At 39.8% G+C, this 19,159-nt stretch overlaps 1 protein-coding gene across 3 annotated transcripts in view; it reads right to left on the minus strand.

Moving 5' to 3' along the window:
- Positions 1-974: 974 nt before the first annotated feature.
- Positions 975-19,159, minus strand: part of xpot (exportin, tRNA (nuclear export receptor for tRNAs)) — an 87,658-nt gene continuing 69,473 nt past the window's right edge. For all 3 annotated transcript variants that reach the window (XM_063058414.1, XM_063058415.1, XM_063058413.1), the window contains exons 19-25: positions 15,700-15,889; positions 14,484-14,600; positions 14,279-14,394; positions 8,779-8,826; positions 7,841-7,912; positions 5,078-5,134; positions 975-1,530 (exon numbers count right to left, since the gene is read on the minus strand). In XM_063058414.1, the coding sequence (XP_062914484.1) occupies positions 1,504-1,530; positions 5,078-5,134; positions 7,841-7,912; positions 8,779-8,826; positions 14,279-14,394; positions 14,484-14,600; positions 15,700-15,889 (627 nt within the window). In that variant the 3' untranslated portion in view covers positions 975-1,503. The remainder of the gene's footprint in view (positions 1,531-5,077; positions 5,135-7,840; positions 7,913-8,778; positions 8,827-14,278; positions 14,395-14,483; positions 14,601-15,699; positions 15,890-19,159) is intronic.

Consider the following 19,159-nt stretch of genomic DNA (forward strand, 5'->3'; position numbering starts at 1 on the left):
CTGCTGGACTAAGTGTGTAAATGTAGGAGGGGACTACGTTGAAAAATAAATGTGCTAGGTTTTCTAAAATTGACTCCTTCTACCTTAGGCCACGAACTGATCAATCACCCCTCGTAGTTGTCTTTGGAGTGTGGGAGGAAAGCCATGCAGTTATGAGAGAACAGACAAGGTCCTTACAGACAGCGATGGGAATTTAAGGCTGATCTTACAGCCGTGGCTGTAGAGTGTTACGCTAGCCTCTACACTACCATGCTCCACCATGAGCACTAATGTGGCAGAACAAGACACTGGAGCTGGGAGGTGGAATTAGGGTGGATAGCTGTCTTTGCCAGCGAAAACAGTGGAGCAAATGACTTCCTCTCATTGTTTCCTTCATATGTGACCATTTAAATCTGGACAACAGGCAGATGATTCATCCTTTCCTGCAGTTGATGGACTAAAGCACGGGTAGTTGACACTAGTCATGGGTTTGCAGGAAATGTCAAAATGAAAGACCAGTTTGAAGAAATCAGGCATTGTTTGAAGGATGAGAAATGTTTTGATCAAGGTAAACAAGAGGCAGAGAGAGAGTGGATGGCCAGAGCAGAAATGGCTAATACAAAGGGGCATAATCTAAACACAAGGGATTCTGCAGATGCTGGAAATCCAGAGCAACACACACAAAATGCTGGAGGAATTCAGGTCAGGCAGGATCTATGGAAATGAATAACTGGGCCAGGACCCTTCAACAGGCATTTTAAGGTGTTTGGAGATGCCAGCAGTGGATTTAAAAAAAAATATAAAACACAGTGAGTGCATAGAATATGCTGCTGGGGTAATGGTAGAGGCAAATACATTAGCTGTGTTTAAGAGACTCTTAGATAGGCACACAGATGATAGAAAGATGAAAAGGAAAATGTTTAAATGGTTATTAAGGTAGAACAGCTCAGCATTGTAAAAATACTGCACAAAAATAAACAAAAACACTTGGCAAAGACATCCGACTGAAATTTATTTTAGTTCATTATATGCTAGGGACTGAAATTCATGTTTAGCTTATTAGACATCTTGAACAAATGTTTTCTCATCAAGCCATAGAAATGTACATATGATGTAATGGCCAATCACTATTAACAAGAACAATTCCATATTTTACATTGAACTCTTCTGTTCTGAATATCTTTTTTTCAAAAAGAAAATGAGACTGTAATATGGCATCCAACTTCTGCACTCATATTGCAGGACATAATTCAGTTTATTATACAGGAATGAGAGTGTTTCGGCAATAGCACTGACACTTCCTCAATAAATGTCTAATAAGACAAAATATAAGTAATTGGTTAACAAATTACTTCAATGTAATTTAAATAATGAGCTAAAATATGCAGCCTACACAAAACACAAAGCCTTTCTGGGAATTGCACAAGGCTTTTTCCAACATCAAGAATCAATTCCAGCAAACTGCATAAATTAAGTAAAATGAAGAGATTCTTAGGATGCTAAATCAAAAATCCAGATTCATTCTCAGGGCTTTGCTCGCTGAAAGAATACCTACAAGAGAAAACAGAAACAGCTGATTAATTTTCTATTTTAAGACATATTTTGAAGAGATGTTTTGAAATTACTAGCTGCATCAATTTATAATTAGGCACGATTTTGCAACCTTCTGCAAACTGAAGATCAAAAAAAATTCCACTGCCTGATAAATATTGGTGAGTTTTTTTGCCAAGCTACAGAAGTTACAATTTGAGGACTACTTGTTCTTTCCTTGTTCCAATGAGTAATATCTGTGACATCACTGCCCTACTGTCTGCAACTCATGAGGGACTCCTGTCTCTGATAAGGCAGAAATGAAAGGAAAATTGTCAGGTGTTCAAAGATTCATTTCCTTATTTTTCCAGACAGTTAATGGAAAGATAAAGAAATACAGTAGAATCTATGATAAACCATACAATGACGAAGATCAACAAACAACTAACGTGCAAAAGAAAACAAACTGCAAATAAAAATACTGAGAACATAAGTAGTATAGAGTCCTTGAAAGTGAGTCTGTAGGTCGTTGAATCTGTTGGGAGTTGAGGTGAGTGATGTTATCCACATTGGTTCAGGAGCCTGGTGGTTGTACATAGCTCAAAATCCATCTATAAATTCGCTGTTGATACCACAATTGTTGGCAAAATCTCAGATGGTGACGAGAGGCTGTACATGTGTGAGACAAACCAGTTAGTTGAGTGGTGCTGCAGCAACAATCTGGCACTCAATGTCAGTAAGATCAAAGAGCTGATTGTGGACTTCAGGTAGGGCAAGTCGAGGGAACACAAACCAATCCTTAGAGGGGTCAGAGGTGGAAAGAGTGAACAATTTCAAGCTACTGGGTGACAATATCTGAGGATCTAACCCTGGTCTTAACTTATCAATGCAGCTATAAAGAAGGCAAGACAGTGGCCTTCATCAGGAATTTCAGGAGATCTGGTTTGACACCTAAAACACGCAAAAACTTCTATAGATGTACAGTGGAGAACATTCTGTCTGGCGGCATCACCATCTGGTATCGGGGGGGGGGGGTGGAATTGAAGCAAGCTGCAGAGAATTGTAAACTTAGTCGGCTCCATCATGGGTACTAGCCTCCGTTGTATCCAAGGCATCTTCAAGGAGAGGTGTGGCTTCCATCAAGGACCCCCACCACCCAAGTCATGCCCTCTTCTCAATGTTACCATCAGGAAGTAGGTACAGGAGCCCAAAGGCACACACTCAGCAATTCAAGAACAGCTTTTTCCCCCTGTCATCTGATTTCTACATAGACATTGAACCCATGAACACTACCTCACTACTTTTTAAATTCTGTTTTTACACTTCTTTGCTTAGTTTAACTGTAATTGCACCCCCCCCCCCCGGCATAAGCCGGTGATATCAAACCTGATTCTGATCATTGTGATGGGAGATCCTTGCTCCTCTCCTTGTAGATGTACATAGTGAGGAGGGTTTTGCAGTTTTGCACTGGGCCGTATCTATCACTTTCTCTAGCCTTTTCTCCACTTACCCACTTAATGAATATCATAGCTGTGATCCAATTGATAATTGATTCACAACAAATATGGACTCCTACAAGGAAATGCGGTTTAACCGAGGGAAATCAGTTGAAGATAGTATTAAAGAAAGAATTTTAACAATGCTGGCAAACCTAATCAGGAAGGATAAACTCTTCTTGGGCTTCTAACCTGGTACAGGTATGGATTATAACTGACATTTCAATGACAAACTCTGCCATTTTCATCAGGATGAAGATGGCAGAGTTTGTCATCGAAACATTGGTTATAGTTGATACTGCTACCCAGCAGGAAGCCAGATGAGAGTTTATTCACCATATACACCGGGAAAGCACCAAACCCCTTTTTCACTGATCAGGAAGGCTTTAGAAATGATTACAAATGGGTCAGGAAATCGGAGTGAAAAACACAATACAAGTGCAAACCCCAGGGGACAAAACAGATTGTAAGGGTTTTAATTTATTTTTAACTTCTGCTATTATCTTTAGAAAACCTCATTTCTTTAAAAGGCAAAGACAAGAAAAATTATGTGCAAAACAAAAATGATGTAAAAATTAAACTCTGCAAGAGTCTTCAGGGAAGCAGGAAAAAAAAGAATAAGGGCAATAGAGAAGTTAAACTAAAAGCTAACAAATCCCATACTATAGATTCAATGTTTAAAAAGGCAGGCTACAGATATATTTGATGTATTAGTTTTCATCAAAGTTATCCAAATGTTAAAATGGTTCCTGCTTAACTGATACTCTACACAAGAGAATTATAGACTTTTCGATCAGTTGACCTGGTAGAAGTAAGGGGGAAAATAGACACTATCAGGGTAACTGGAAAATTAACACTGTCTAAAGCTAAGACCTCAATCATGGCTGATCTTTTTCATCCCCGTTTTCCCTGTAACTTTTAACCAATCACTACCAATCAAGAAACTATCAATCTTTGCCTTAAATACATTCAGTTATTTGGCACCCATAATCCTCTGTGGCATCAAATTCTATAGATTCACCACCATCTGGTTTAAGAAATTCCTTCTCCTCTCAGTTCTAAAAGGGACACCCTTTCATTTGGAGGCCATATAGATCCCAGAATCTCGTGTTGATGGAAAAATCCTCCATACATCCACTCTATCCAGGTCCTTCAGTATTTGGTAAGTTTCAAGGACATCTTCCCTATCCTTCTGAACTCCTTCAGTACAGGTTCAGACATATCAAACAGTCCTCATATGGTAAGCCTGGGATGAACATCCCCTGCACCGTCTCCAGGAGTCAGTACATCCCTTCCTTAATCACGGTCCCCACAATTGCCCCTACTGAGCTGGAGAGTTGGTGAGTACATAGAGAAAATAAGGGCTGCACGGTAGCATGGCAGGTTTACATGACCAGCAGTAGCAGCGGGGTTCAATGCCCGTCACTGTCTGTAAAGAGTTTGTGTTCTCCCTGCGAGTTTCCTCCGGGTGCTCCGATTTCCTCCCACATTCCAAAGACGTACGGGTTAGGGTTAGTAAGTTGTGGACATGCTCTGTTGGAGCTGGAAACATGGCGACACTTATGGCTACTTATCCTGGGACTGTTTTGGTCGTGGACAAAAACAACACATTTTGCAGCACCACACATCAAAGTTGCTGGTGAACGCAGCAGGCCAAGCAGCATCTATAGGAAGAGGCGCAGTCGACGTTTCAGGCCGAGACCCTTCGTCAGGACTAATTGAACATTTTGCAGCACGCTCGATGTATGTGCGACAAATGCTATTCTCTTTCATCTTTAGGTTACCGGGACAGAATTAAGGGGGAAATGGGAATTGAACTGTGAACCAGCATCGATTTCATGAGCAGAAACATAGGAGAATATGGGGAAAGACCAAGGCTTACAAGTGGGATAAGTAGTAAAAATACCAACAATCCCAAAGGGTAACTGGTGAAAAGCTTCAGAGAAAGATAAGCAACTGGTAGCAGTTGTACTCATGAATAAGAATCTGATGTTGTAAGATAGCTGACGAAGAATTACAGCTACCAAATTATATAATTTTTATATTTACCTCCCCCACCCCCATTGACTTACCTTTAGATAATTTTTGAAGATTTTACCATCAGGTTGTTGAAGTGCTTGACAAAACTCCTGTTAAAAAAATAAACACATTTGAATTATTTCTCTTGCCTTTCACTAACATTAGATAATTTTAAAAAAAGCTTCTGTTTGAACTTTGAAGGTAAAGAACTTATTTTACAAATAAAAGGGAGTGCAGGCAGGAAATGTCAGATTTCAACACTTCCAGGTTGTTGCAAAAGACCCCTTGCAGCCAATCTCAGGGTGAGGGAGACCCCTCTTTTGCACACCCACTGCTTGGAAATAAAGGAACAGGGAGCAACTGTGAAGGTGCAAAGTAATCCCAGATTAATCCTGTGCACCGCCATGTACCAGCAACATATTGAGAGCTGGGGTAGACAAGTGGTATGAGCCCTGATCCAGCCCTGAAATGTCCTTCCATAGATGTTGCCTGACCTGCTGAGTTCCTCCTGCACTTTATGTGTTGCTCAAGATTTCCAGCATCTGCAGAATCTATTGCGGGGGTAACTCCTCCTGAGCCGTTTTAGTGTTCCCCTGCTTTCTAATCATAGCTTCTGTAGTTTTTTCATGCTTCCCTTATAACCAGTTGCAAATTTTAAGCCTCTTCCTTGTCTCATCATTTGCCTCAAACACGTCACAGTTCATTTTATTCACTTTTTTTTGTGTGAGATTTTCCCCTTTTCCACAGCCACGGCAACATTTCCTGAGTATTAATGAAGGGTTGAACATCTAAAACAATTGTTGCCACCTGGAAGGTGCTCAATTTGCCAAGCTGCTAAATGGTGACTGCATGTTATCCGTATCAGCTGTCTGTCCCCAGATAACAAAACAGGTTCTGTTTTTACAAATATTCTTGGTCAACTTTGTCCAGAATTTGGAAAATACTAAAAACCTTTCCACGCGGTGGCAATACCGCCACTGTATTTTTTATTTACAGATATAGCAGGGAATAGCCCATTCTGCCCATCGAGCTGCACCTCCCAGCAAACCACCTATTTAACCCTAGCCTAGTCACAGGACAATTTACAATGACCAATTAACCTACTAACGAAAGGAAGCCCACAATCTTCTTACAGACGGCGTCACAATTGAACTCTGAACTTTAGCTGTATTGTAATGAATGGCATCAAAAGCACAAGCGGCAGTAGAAACAGGTACAACGGTGTTTAAAAAAGCATTCAGACAGGTACACGGATAGGATAGGTTTAGATGGATATGGGTCAAATGGAATTAGCTGAGGTAGGCAACTTGGTCAGCATAGACAAGTTGGAATGAAGGGCCTGCTTTCTGTGCTGTGTAACTATAACTCTACAACAAAAAAAAGTAGTCACTCAACTTCACTTGCCCTATCATTGAAATGTTCCCACGACCTATAGACTCACTTTTAAGGACTCTTCATCTTGTGATCTAAACATTTACTGCTTATTTATTATTATTTCTTCCTTTTTGTATTTGCACAGTTTGTGTCTTTCGCACACAGCTTGAACGCCCAGCGCGGTCTTTCATTGACTCTATTAAGGATATTATTCTATTATGGATTTATTGAGTATGCCTGCAAGCAAATAAACCTCACAGATGAGATTCGTATATGGTGATATTATGAACTGAAACAATAAATTTACTCTGAACTTCGTACTAAGAGAGAATTACATCAAAATAGTTCCGTAAGGATGAATGTATGTACAAAGTACATACATCAGACTTTTGAATTCGATATCATGGGAGCCCATGTACATGTAGGAATGTCCACAAGTCAGGCGCTTGTAACCAGGAACAACCTGTATTCCAGTTTTCAATGTGTAGCTATTCTGTGACTGGCCTTTACCTGCACACAGCATAATGCATGAGCCCCAGTTAAAGCAAACCTCAGTTACCCCACAATAGGGCTGTCAAGCATCACATCAAAATATTACACACATGGAAGTAAGGTGTGGAGTCTGGGGAGGTGGAATTTAGATCAGCTTTTCTTTTGATCCAAATTCTGTTCTTCTTTTGTCAGACAACCCAATTTTAACTCCTAAATGATAGCCTTATATTGAGAAACCAATGAGCAGTTCTGGTCTCCCTACTAGAGGGGAGCTGGAATTGACCCAAATAAGGCCAGAATAAATTCAAAAGGGAATGATTAACAATTATTACTCCGATAACTTCTGCCCCAGTGTCTTCAGAGTTCCACTTGCTTTCAACTCATGTTCTCTATATTTATTGCTTATTTATTTTAATTATTAATGTTTTCTTTTAAATTTGCAGTCTATTGCATTGTTTTTTTTCTTGTTGTGTGGAGTATTACATTGATTCTCTTGTGTTTCTTTGTATTTACTGTGAATGCCCACAAGAAAATGAATATCAGGGTAGTGTATGGTGTCCTATCATCTTTGGAATTCCTTTATTGAGCTGCTTGGTCAGCATACGTGACATATATGGACTTTGGTAATAAATTTACTTTGAACTTTGAAACAGCCAAAACACTAAACACTGCAGCACCTGATAGTCATACAGGTCCTCCCCAGCTTACAAACAGCTGATTTATGCATAGCCTGTACCTACAGTGTTTGTGAGACTAGAGGACAGATTTGTCGGCTGCTCCAGGCATCTTCTGCAGCCTGGGACCTTAGTGTGTGATTGCATTTCCATTAGTGAACTGCTCCAGTTATGGAACAGAACCGTGATGTAAACTGGGGACGACCTGTATTTGCAATAAATCAGATAAAAGAAAAGTGATGCTCCAAAGTTAAAATATTGCAAATTCTCACCAACCTGACTTATTTCGGGGGCTACCTGTAATGACTGCAAGTATTCTTGCTGAAGATACTGAATGAATTCGGGCCCCTGAAATGCAAAACGCTCAGTGAGTAACAGAGCACGAAGTGACATTCATTTTGCAACGAAATAAAAAATGGAACAAAATTATCACAAATGCTGGGAATACTCTGGAGACTAGTCAATATCTGTGGACAGAAACAGTCTATTCTCTCGGATCACTTGAGAGAACAATGAGAAGCAAAACTGCCTTTCACACATCTCCGGAGCATTCACAACATTTCCTATTTTTTTTTCTCCTTTTAGATTTTCAGTACCCACAAGATTTTGCTTTCACTTTCATGTTTAAGAATGGTTTCTACACTCAGTGGCCACTTTATTAGGTACTCCTGTACACGGCTCATTAATGCAAATATCTAAGTAGCTAACCATGTGGCAGAAACTCAATGCGTAGAAGCATGCAGACATGGTCAAGAGGTTCAGTTATTCATACCAAACATCAGAATAGGGAAGAAATGTGATCTAAGAGACTTTGACCATAGAATAGTTGTTGGTTTGAGTACAGTATCTCAGAAACTGCTGATCTCCTGAGATTTTCACGCACAAAAGTCTCTAGAGTTTGCACAGAATGGCACGAAAAACAAAAAAAAATAGAATCAATGAGCAGCAGTTCTGTGGACAGAAACACCTTGTTAATGAGAGAAGTGAGAGAATGGCCACACAGGTTCAGGCTGACAGGAAGAAGGCAGTAAGTCAAATAACCATGTGTTATAACAGTGGTGTGCAGGAGAGCATCTCTGAACACACATGTTGGACCTTGAAGTGGATGGAATCAGCAGAAAACCACACTAGATTACACTTCTGTACCTAATAAAATGGCCAGTGAGTGTATTTTAAAATATAAATTTGGAGTTAGAAGAACAAAAGATCCTTACCCTTTTGAGATGAATTGTTTTCAATGTTACAGCACATTCTGATAATGCCTACATATAAAACAAATTTAAATTATTAAGAGTTAACAAAAGCTGTTTCGATTCCTGCCACAATTGGTCCCTACACTCTAGGCTGCTTGTGGGAACATTTGTCCAATATACGTGGTGAATAATAAAAGCAAAAGATTTACATAGTCAATTAAAAATATTTTAATCGTAGGCAGACAAGTAAAACAACACATAAATTTTCATGAATCAACGGAACTGTAAATTGGGAAATACAGGAAAATGCTTACTAAACTGCCCAACATATTTAAAACGTGGTCTCTGTAACTGGTCCCTGGTAATGACATATTGCGTACAAGGCAGAAACAGACCTTTGGCTAAAACATCTCATACTAGTGTTTAATCTCACTAGTCTCCTCCTACACTGCATTAACTCCTACCCTCACCAAATACATTCCTTTCCCCATTCTGCTCATTTACCCATCACCCACCAACCAAGACTCTCCTATATCTTAAATGCATCGATGCTAATCACCTCTTGGGCTTACAGGTGATTGGTGGCAAACAGTCAGCATCCTTTCCTGACACAGGTGACACTTGTATGGCAAATGTCAACAGCAACAAGTCGCTGTTTGAGTCTTGATGACAACAACTAAGACTGAATTTAGGGTCAGGTGAGTGTCACTTACCTCACAGATATACTGCCTCACCTCACAACTTATTGCCACAGGTCTGTACTAAAGCAGGGAGGTGGTGTCAAGGGATATAATTCAAGTTGGGATGGACTCTGTTACTTCAATCAGATTGGTCAGAAAGACCTGCTCTTGGTCATGTTGGTTGTCTGATTAGTACTTGCCTTTCTAAGAGGTTATTAATCCTTTACCTCAATTTTTTTCCTTTCTAGTGGTCTACCATGAATGTTAGATATCTTCAGGTCAGACATTTCTTACAAGAATATTTAAGTAATTTTCCATATATACAAAACTCTGACCTGTTTGACGTTATTTTAAAAATGAACCTTTTAGTGAAAGGTTACATTGGGAAAATTTATAATTTACTATTACAACAGGAAAACTATCCTTTACTTAAGATTAAGCAAGACTGGGAAAGAGAGCTTAACATGACCTTGATAACAGAATTTTGAAGCTGGTTAACTCTTCTTCAATTTGTGCCAGTCATTCTCTAATTCAATTAAAAATTGTACATCGTTATTATTTGACAAAGGAGAAATTGTCTAAAATATTTCCTAATGTAAATAGTCAGTGTGATAGATGTAAAACTGAGATAGCTACATTGACACATATGTTTTGGTCGTGTTCTGTATTGAAACAGTTTTGGAAATCTATTTTTTCTACAATTTCTAAAGCTTTAAAAATCAATTTACAACCTAATAAATTGACAGTTTTGTTTGATATAATTCCTCAATATATTCACAGTATTTCTATATCAGACCAACACGCAATTGCATTTGTCACATTATTGGCTAGAAGGGCTATTTTATTAAAATGGAAAGATGCCTCTGCTCCCACTTTGATACAATGGTTCTCTCAGGTGATGTTATGTCTTAGTTTGGAAAAAATTAGAAGTCCAACTTTTGATCCTAGATTTGATTTTGAGAAAAGGTGGGGTCCTTTTGCCCGTTATTACCATTTGATTTGAGTTAATTAAGATGGTCCTTTTCTGATCCTTGGGTATATGGATTTGGTTGGCGGATTGATGTCTTTTTTAATGGAAGCTTGTATGGTGTATAGCTCTGGGTTTGTGCTCCAAATGGGTTCCCCCCACCCTTTTTTTTGTTATTAGGGTTTTTTTTTGTTTTAGTTAGTAGGGGCTCTTTTTTCTTTCTTCCTTTTTTCCAAAAACAAATAGCATTAACATTTTGTTTTTTTTTAAATTATTGATATACTGTTCAGTTTGATTGATAGTTTAACTCTTATTCTATATATGGATATGTTGTTTTGATTATTTTGATGTATTTTTCTCTGTTGTTGATTTTCAATAATAATTAATAAAAAAGATTTAAAAATGAAAATGAATGTTAGGCTTGTATGTCTACCCTTACCAGGCATTTCCCTGCTGCCTTCTTGAGAAAGGGTGACCATATTTGCTGTCTTCCAGTCAACTTGTGCTCAAAGATTTAACTCTCAGCCAGAGATCCAACAATCCACTCCCTTGTCTCTCAGAGCAGCCTGGGATAACTGCAAGGCAGTCCTGGCGATTTAACCACTTTTGTGTCCTTCAAGGCACCCAGCGCATCCACCTGCTTAATGCTAACATGCTCTGGTACATCACCATTCCCCTCCCTGAATTCTCCAGCTATCATATCTTTCCTAAGTTTCTTCCACATTTTTCCCCAACCAACCCAGTGTCCACAGGTTTTTATTTAATTGGTTCTTAGACTAAGTCAAATCAAAGTGGATAGCCAGAGTGTAGAAACGGCTGATACAATCAGGCATAACTTTAAGGTGTTCAGAGGAAAGTATAGAGGAATGTCAATGGTGTTATTTATTACTCACAGAGATAGGTGCGTGGAACACATTGCCGGGGTAGTGGTAGAGGTAGATACGTTAGAGACACTAAGAGACTCTTAAACGGAGGGATACGTGGGTGGGAAGGGTTAGATTGATCTTGGAGCGAGGGTTGGCACAATATTGTGGGCGGAAGAGCCTGTACTATGCTAAAAAAAAATTCTAAACTCTCAAGAAGCACAAGTGCTGATAGCTACACAAATATCTAACTAATGCAGGTGTTATAAACACAATTAATGGTAACTAAACTATTGAAATAATAACTGTACCTAAATCTGCCTATTGTACACAACTATTTAATTCAGTTATGGTCTATTGCATAATTACTACGTGCAAATTAAGACCTACCATTCTTCTCTAGGTTATGAACACCCAACCTAAGGACACCCATACATAGTGAGTTTTCATATTATTAAATTCAAAAGTACAACTTAAGTACAAACATTTGTCTGAATGGCACAACTGGTCTCTCTCTTACTTCCCCCTCTCCTCCCCTCGATTGGATCTGGAGTGGCCGCTGCATCTGAGCATGTCGCCATCTAACCTGTTGAATGCGTTTTTGATGCCAATCATTACAAGACATTATCAAAGGTTAATTGATTATCCCATTGTTTTCAATAACTCAATTACCATTAAGTACATCAGCAATGGTTAGACATTTCTACAACTTTCCTCACTTGGACTATTAGAGATTAATTTGGTTACTAAATTGAGTGAGCAATTTTTGTACATCTTCTGACTAAATCAATTATCCAGTCTCTTCTGGTTCCCATCTCACTCTTTCGCTTCTCAACTGCCTATCACCCCTCCTGGTGCCTCTCCGCCTTCCCTTTCTTCCATGGTCCAGTTTCCTCTCTGATCAGATTCCTTCTTCTTCGGTCCTTTACAGACTGAGCAGAAGTCTTTGGCACATATATATATAGCTAGGGGTGCCTAAGATTTTTGCACAGTACTGTTTTGTCAATGAGGAGCAGAAAGCCAGTTTGTAAATCTGGCAGGAGCGAAGGATGTTGGGAATGGCGATGGTGGTGTGCCATGGGAGGGGTGTGTGACAGGTGGCAGACAAGGAGTGCCAGGGGTGGGGGTGGCATGGGTGCAGACACACCCAGCCCCGAGACACCAGGCAAGATCATTTGATTCCAAACAATTGGTTTATTGATCATTACAGAATGTCTCTCCAGCGTTTCCTGCTCCCTCCCCTCTCCACAGCCATGATTCCCCTCTCCCTGCCCCTTTTCCCCACTCTCAGTCCATAATAGAGACCCATATCAGAATCAGGTCTGTCATCACTCACATGTCATGTTTTCTTTTGGTGGCAGTACAATGCAATACATAAAATATTACTACAGTACTGTGCAAAAATCTTAGGCTCTCGAGCTATACATAATGCTGATAAAAATTATTAACTCCACCCCCCAGAAGTATTCAAATTTTATTGCTTTACAACATTGAATCCCAGTGTCTTTATCCCAATTTGTCTTTATTTGACCCTGATCAACAGAAAAGATTCTTTTGTATCAAAGTGAAAATAAATGTCTACGAATTGGTCTAAATTTATTACAATTATTACAGACAAAATAATTAATTGCATAATTACTCAAGTCAGTATTTAGTGGATGCACCTTAGGCAGCAATTACAGCCTTGAGTCTGTGTGGATAGGTCTCTATCAGCTTTGCACATCTGGACACTGCAACTTTTCCCCATTCTTTACATGGGAATCATGAGTGAACAACCCTTTTCAAGTCCAGCCACAAATTCTCAATTGGATTGAGGTCTGGACACTGACTTGGCCACTCCAGGACACTAACTTTGTTGTCTTTAAACCATTCCTGTGTAGCTTTGATTTTATGCTAGGGAAAACAAATTGGAAAACAAATCTTCTCCCAAGTCATAGTTCTCTTGCAGACTACTCCAGGATTTCCCTATATTTTGCTGTATTCATTTTACCCTCTACCTTCACAAGCCTTCTAGGGCCTGCTACAATGAGGCATCCCCACAGCATGATGCTTCATGATAGGGATGATATGTTTTTGATGGTGTATGGTGGTTGGTGTACAAAAGCCAAACATAGCACTTAGTCTGATGGCTAAAAAGCTCAATTTTGGTTTCCTCAGACTATAGAACCTTCTTCCAGCTGACTTCAGAATCTTCCACTTGCCTTCTGGCAGACTCTAGCTGAGATTTCATATGAGCCCCTCCCCCCCCCCCCCAAACAGTGGCTTTCTCTCTGCCACTCTCCCATCGCGACTGGTGAAGCACCCGGGCAACAGCTGTATGTGCAGACTCTCCCATCTCAGCCACTGAAACTTGTAACTCCTCCAGAGCTGTTATAGGTCTCTTGGTGGCCTTGCTCACTAGTCCCCTTGATTGAACTAACTGCAAGTCCCTGAATATCCCTTGCAGTACAGTTAGTTCAATCAAGGGGACTAGTGAGCAAGGCCACCAAGAGACCTATAGCAACTCTGGAGGAGTTACAAGTTTCAGTGGCTGAGATGGGAGAGTCTTGCATCCATCTCCTAACTTGCACTTTTCAATAACTTTTTTTGCAGAGTTGCTTGGAGGGTTCTTTTGTCTTCATGGCGTAGCTTTTGCCAGTATACTGACTCGCCAGCAGTTGGACCTTCCAGATACAGATGTATTTTTACCACAGTCAATTGAAACACCTTGACTGCATATGGAGATCTCCATTTATCTAATTATGTGACTTCAAAAACCAATTGGCTGCACCAGTGATGATTTGGTGTGTTATGTTAAGGGGGGGAGGGGTGAATATTTATGTAGAACATGAAAATTTCTAGGGGGGGGGGTGAATACTTTTTATAGACACTGTATATGTGCCCAAGACTAGTGCCTAAGAATTTTGAACAGTAATGTACTTCCTCTAATTTGGATAGCAATTGACAATTAAAAGAAAAACCATGGAAAATAACTTGCAAATTAAAATTTTGTTAAACTACACTGCACATACCAAGATGGTCTGAGCATCAGCCAGATCAAAAGTTGGTTTCAGAGGTGCCAAAAAGCAAGCCGGCACAATGTGCTTGTAGATGAAATCTTCAAATCCTAACAGACAATCTTTACCCCCTAGAATAAAAAAATGTTTAGTCAAACATAGTCAAACAGTTTGTCAATATAAAATTAGACTCGCCAGATGAAAAATGATTGGTTCTTACCCCAAAGCTCTACTAGTTTTGAAAGGATAATAAAGCAAGTTTTCTGGGCAATTGGATCTGGGAATTCCACTGCCCCTTGAATGACTGTAAACAGAACTTGTTCTACATTCTGTACACCTAGGAGAAAGATTAAGATCTGTAGAAAATAATTCTGCTGATTAGATTATGAAATATATCAAATTTATTGAAGGAAGAGGGTAGCACTGCAAAGCCTTGTTAAAAGTGGACTTGGTTAGACTGTTAACAAGACCCCAAAAGCACCCCAATAATCCAGACGCAGGTAGCACATGGTAACATTAATGCTTGCAAGTCCTATTGAGAAACTTGGAGCAAAGGAAGCTTTCATGGAGGCATTCAAAACCACGAAGGGATTGTGACAGTAAATAAGCCAGATCCAAATAAGGGTAGCAGGATAGCGTATTGGCTGGTGCAACACTTTACAGTGCCAGTGATCAATTCCCACCGCTGTCTGTAAGGAGTTTGTTCTCCTCGTGACCACGTGAGTTTCCTCCAGTTGCTCCCATTTCCTATCACATAAAGACATATAGGTTAACAAGTTGTGGGCATGCTATATTGGCACCAGAAGCACAGCGACATTTGCGGGCTGCCTCTAGGACATCCTCGGACTGTGTTGGTTGTTGACACAATTGACACATTTCGCTATTGTTACAACAGTGCCAGTAACATGAAACTAACTGAAATTTGCACCTTGCATTTTGTTAGCTTGTCAATCTTCAGTCCATACCACTCAGAGCTTTGTACTAATATTATTTTGTGATTGCATATGAATTGTAACTATGTGTGCTGTGTGTGACTGTATGTATTGTGTTTTGTACATTGGCCCCAGAGGAACAATGTTTTGTTTAGTGGTATAGATGTGTACGGCTGAATGACAATAAACTTGAACTTGTATGTTTTGATATGTGACAAATAAAGCTTATCTTTATAATGCATTGTTAAATTGAGTTGGTAACAACAGAATACATAACTTAAGGTTTCTGGCTATAGAGAGCAGTGGAAAAATTGTTTTTTATAGTTCTGATGACTGATGAAGATTACTATCCGTGCAGGCATCACGGATAGTAATCCATCAGTCAGATAGTAAAGTAAGAGTGTAAAAGTAGGATCAGCGGTAACAATGTGGAAGGCTATCTCAAAGGACCTGTAAAATAGAGCAGTTGGCTTCCTTTCCTGGATTAACATTACACTGACTTACCTTGATTAGCAATGACCTCACTCATTCCACTGCCTGCAACTGTCTGTAGGAATGCAAAGTAACTCCGGCGTAGCATTTGGTTTTCCAGAGCAGCAGTCTGGTCATTTTCTTCTGCAGGCCGTGCTAATACTTCAAAGATTGCTTGAACCAAAGGCATAAATACCTGCTGTAAAAATGGTGAAATCTGTGTCTGTGGAGAGAATGGTAAGAACCAAAGGATTATCAAGAGTTCGCCAAAACAAGAAAAAAAAACCTTTTAACACAAAATACAGTTAAATACAGCAGTTCAATGACACCAAGAAATAAATATAATCTCAAAAGCCAAAAGTCTGTACAAAGGAGAGTGGGGCTTTCCAGGGACGTGTTCAGCCTGTTTGACTGCACTATGTCTGTACACTGTCTGTCTGTGACTCTTGCCTTACTGAACTTCCACACTCAGAGAAGGCTGTGCAGTGTCTGCACTATTCTGTTAGTATACCCTTGCCTTGCTGCAGCTTCCAAGGTCCCTCCAGGTCAGACATCATTCCAAGGGAAATACAAACCCCATTTCCACAAAAGTTGGGATATTTTCCAAAATGAAATAAAAACAAAAATCTGTGATATGTTAATTCATGTGAACCTTTATTTAACTGACAAAAGTACAAAGAAAAAATTTTCAATAGTTTTACTGACCAACCTAATTGTATTTTGTAAACATACACAAATTTAGAATTTGATGGCTGCAACACACTCAACAAAAGTTGGGACAGAGGCACGTTTACCATTTTGTTACATCACCTTTCCTCTTGATTACACTTCTTAATCGTTTTGGAACTAAGGATACTAAGTGTAGTAGACTTGCAATTGGAAATTTTGTCTATTCTTGCTTGATATAAGACTTCAGCTGCTCAACAATCTGTGGTCTCCGTTGTCTGATTCTCCTCTTCATGATGCGCCATACATTTTCAATAGGGGGTAGATCTGGACTGGCAGCAGGCCAGTCAAGCACACGCACTCTGTGTCTACAAAGTCACGCTGTTGTAGCCCGTGCAGAATGTGGTCTGGCATTGTCCTGCTGAAATAAGCATGGATGCCCCGGGAAGAGATGTCGCCTTGATAGCAACATATGTCTCTCTAAAATCCTAATATACGTCTCAGAGTCAATGGTACTTTCACATACATGCAACTCACCCATGTCGTGGGCACTGATGCACCCCCATACCATCACAGATGCTGGCTTTTGCACCTTTCGCTGGTAACAATCCGGATGGTCCTTTTCATCTTTGGCACAGAGAACTCAATGCCCATTTTTCCCAAAAACTAGCTGAAATGTGGACTCACCTGACCACAGCACACGGTTCCAGTGTCTTTCGGTCCATCTGAGATGAGCTCGGGCCCAGAGAACTCGCCGGCGTTTCTGCATAGAGTTGATGTATGGCTTCCTCCTTGTGTAATACAGTTTCAAGTTGCAATTCTGGATGCAACGACGGACTGTGTTGAGTGACGATGGTTTTCCGAAGTACTCCTGAGCCCAGGTGACTATAATTGTCACAGTAGCATGACGTTTTCTAAGGCAGTGCCGCCTGAGGGCTCGAAGATCACGCACATTCAACAGTGGTTTCCGATCTTGCCCTTTACACACTGAGATGTCTCTGAATTCTCTGAATCTTTTCACAATATTATATACTGTAGATGTTCAAAGACCCAAATTCTCTGCAATCTTGCATTGAGAAATGTTCCTTTTGAACTGACTAACAATTCTCTCACGAATTTTGGCACAAACGGGTGAGCCACGACCCATCCTTGCTTGCAAAGACTGAGCCTTTGATGGACGCTACTTTTATACCCAGTCATGATACCTCACCTGCTACCAATTAGCCTGCTTAATGTGGAGTCTTCCAAACCGGTGTTACTTGAATATTCTGAGCACTTTTCAATCTTATTTTAACTCTGTCCCAACTTTTGTTGAGTGTGTTACAGCCATCAAATTCTAAATTTGTGTATATTTATAAAATACAATTAAGTTGGTCAGTAAAACTATTGAAAATCTTTTCTTTGTACTTTTGTCAGTTAAATAAAGTTTCTTGTGAATTAACAGATCACAGATTTTTGTTTTTATTGCATTTTGGAAAATTTCCCAATTTTTCTGGAAATGGGGTTTGTATATTGCCATCTCTTCACAAGGAGCACTGCAACATTTTAAATGGCTTCACAGGCAATAAATTGTGACCTTACTAGTGACACCAACATCTCAATGCTGTAAGAGTTTATCAACACAAGGCATTTATGTTTACAATCAAATACATCTTCTCTGTCTGTTGTAAGATGATGCCAGCTGGTTCTGAGCTGGATATTCTACATATAGTTGCAAGAAAAACTTTGTGAACCCTGCAATTATGTGGTCTTCTGCATTAATCACTCATAAAATGTGATCTTCACCTAAGTTACAATAATAGACAAGCACAATCTGCCTAAACTAATAACTTTACTTTATTGTCACCAAACAATTGATACTGGAGCGTACAATCATCACAGCGGTATTTGATTCTGCGCTTCCTGCTCCCTGGATTACAGATCAATAGTAAATAGTAAAAATTTAAATTATACATCATAAATAGAAACTAGAAAAGGGAAAGTAAGGTAGTGCAAAAAAAAGGAGAGGCAGGTCCGGATATTTGGAGGGTACGGCCCAGATCCAAGTCGTACCACACAAACACTTGTTCTTTTCATATCTTTATTGAACAAATTCATTCAATCACAGTCCAGGCTGGAAAGAGTATGCAAACCCTTGTATTTAATAACTGATAGAATGCCCTTTAGCAGCAATAATCTCCACCAAACGTTTCCTGTAGCTGCTGATCACACTTGCATAACAGTGAGGAGGAATTTTGACCATTCCTCCATACAAAACTGTTTCAGTTCATCAATATTTCTGGGATACTTTGCACAAACAGCCCTCTTCAGGACATGTCACAGTATCTCAATTGGGTTAGGGTTGGAATGGACTGACTTGGCCATTCCAAAACACAAATTTTCTTCTTTTTTAAACCATTCTGTTGTAGATTTACTCTTGTGTTTTGGATCATTGTCTTGTTGCATTATCCAACTTCTATTAAGCTTCAGGTGACAGACCGCTACCTTGACATTCCCCTGTAAAGTGTCTTGATACAATTTTGAATTCATTGTCCCCTCAATGATTGCACGGTGTCCAGGCCCTGAGGCAGCAAAGCAGCCCCAAACCATGATGCTTCTTCCACCATACTTCACAGTTGGGATAAGGTTTTGGTGTTAGTGTGCAGTGCCCTTTCCCCCCATTCATAATGGTGTGCATTTCTGCCAGAAAGTCCAACTTTTGTCTCTCTGTCCACAGAACCTGTCCCATAAGCATTGTGGACCCATATAACAATTACAGCATGGAAAAAAGTCATCTCGGCCCTTCTAGTCCATGCCAAACTCTTACTCTCACCCAGTCCCACTGACC

This window comes from Mobula hypostoma, chromosome 9, assembly GCF_963921235.1.
Source record: "Mobula hypostoma chromosome 9, sMobHyp1.1, whole genome shotgun sequence".
NCBI lineage: Eukaryota > Metazoa > Chordata > Chondrichthyes > Myliobatiformes > Myliobatidae > Mobula > Mobula hypostoma.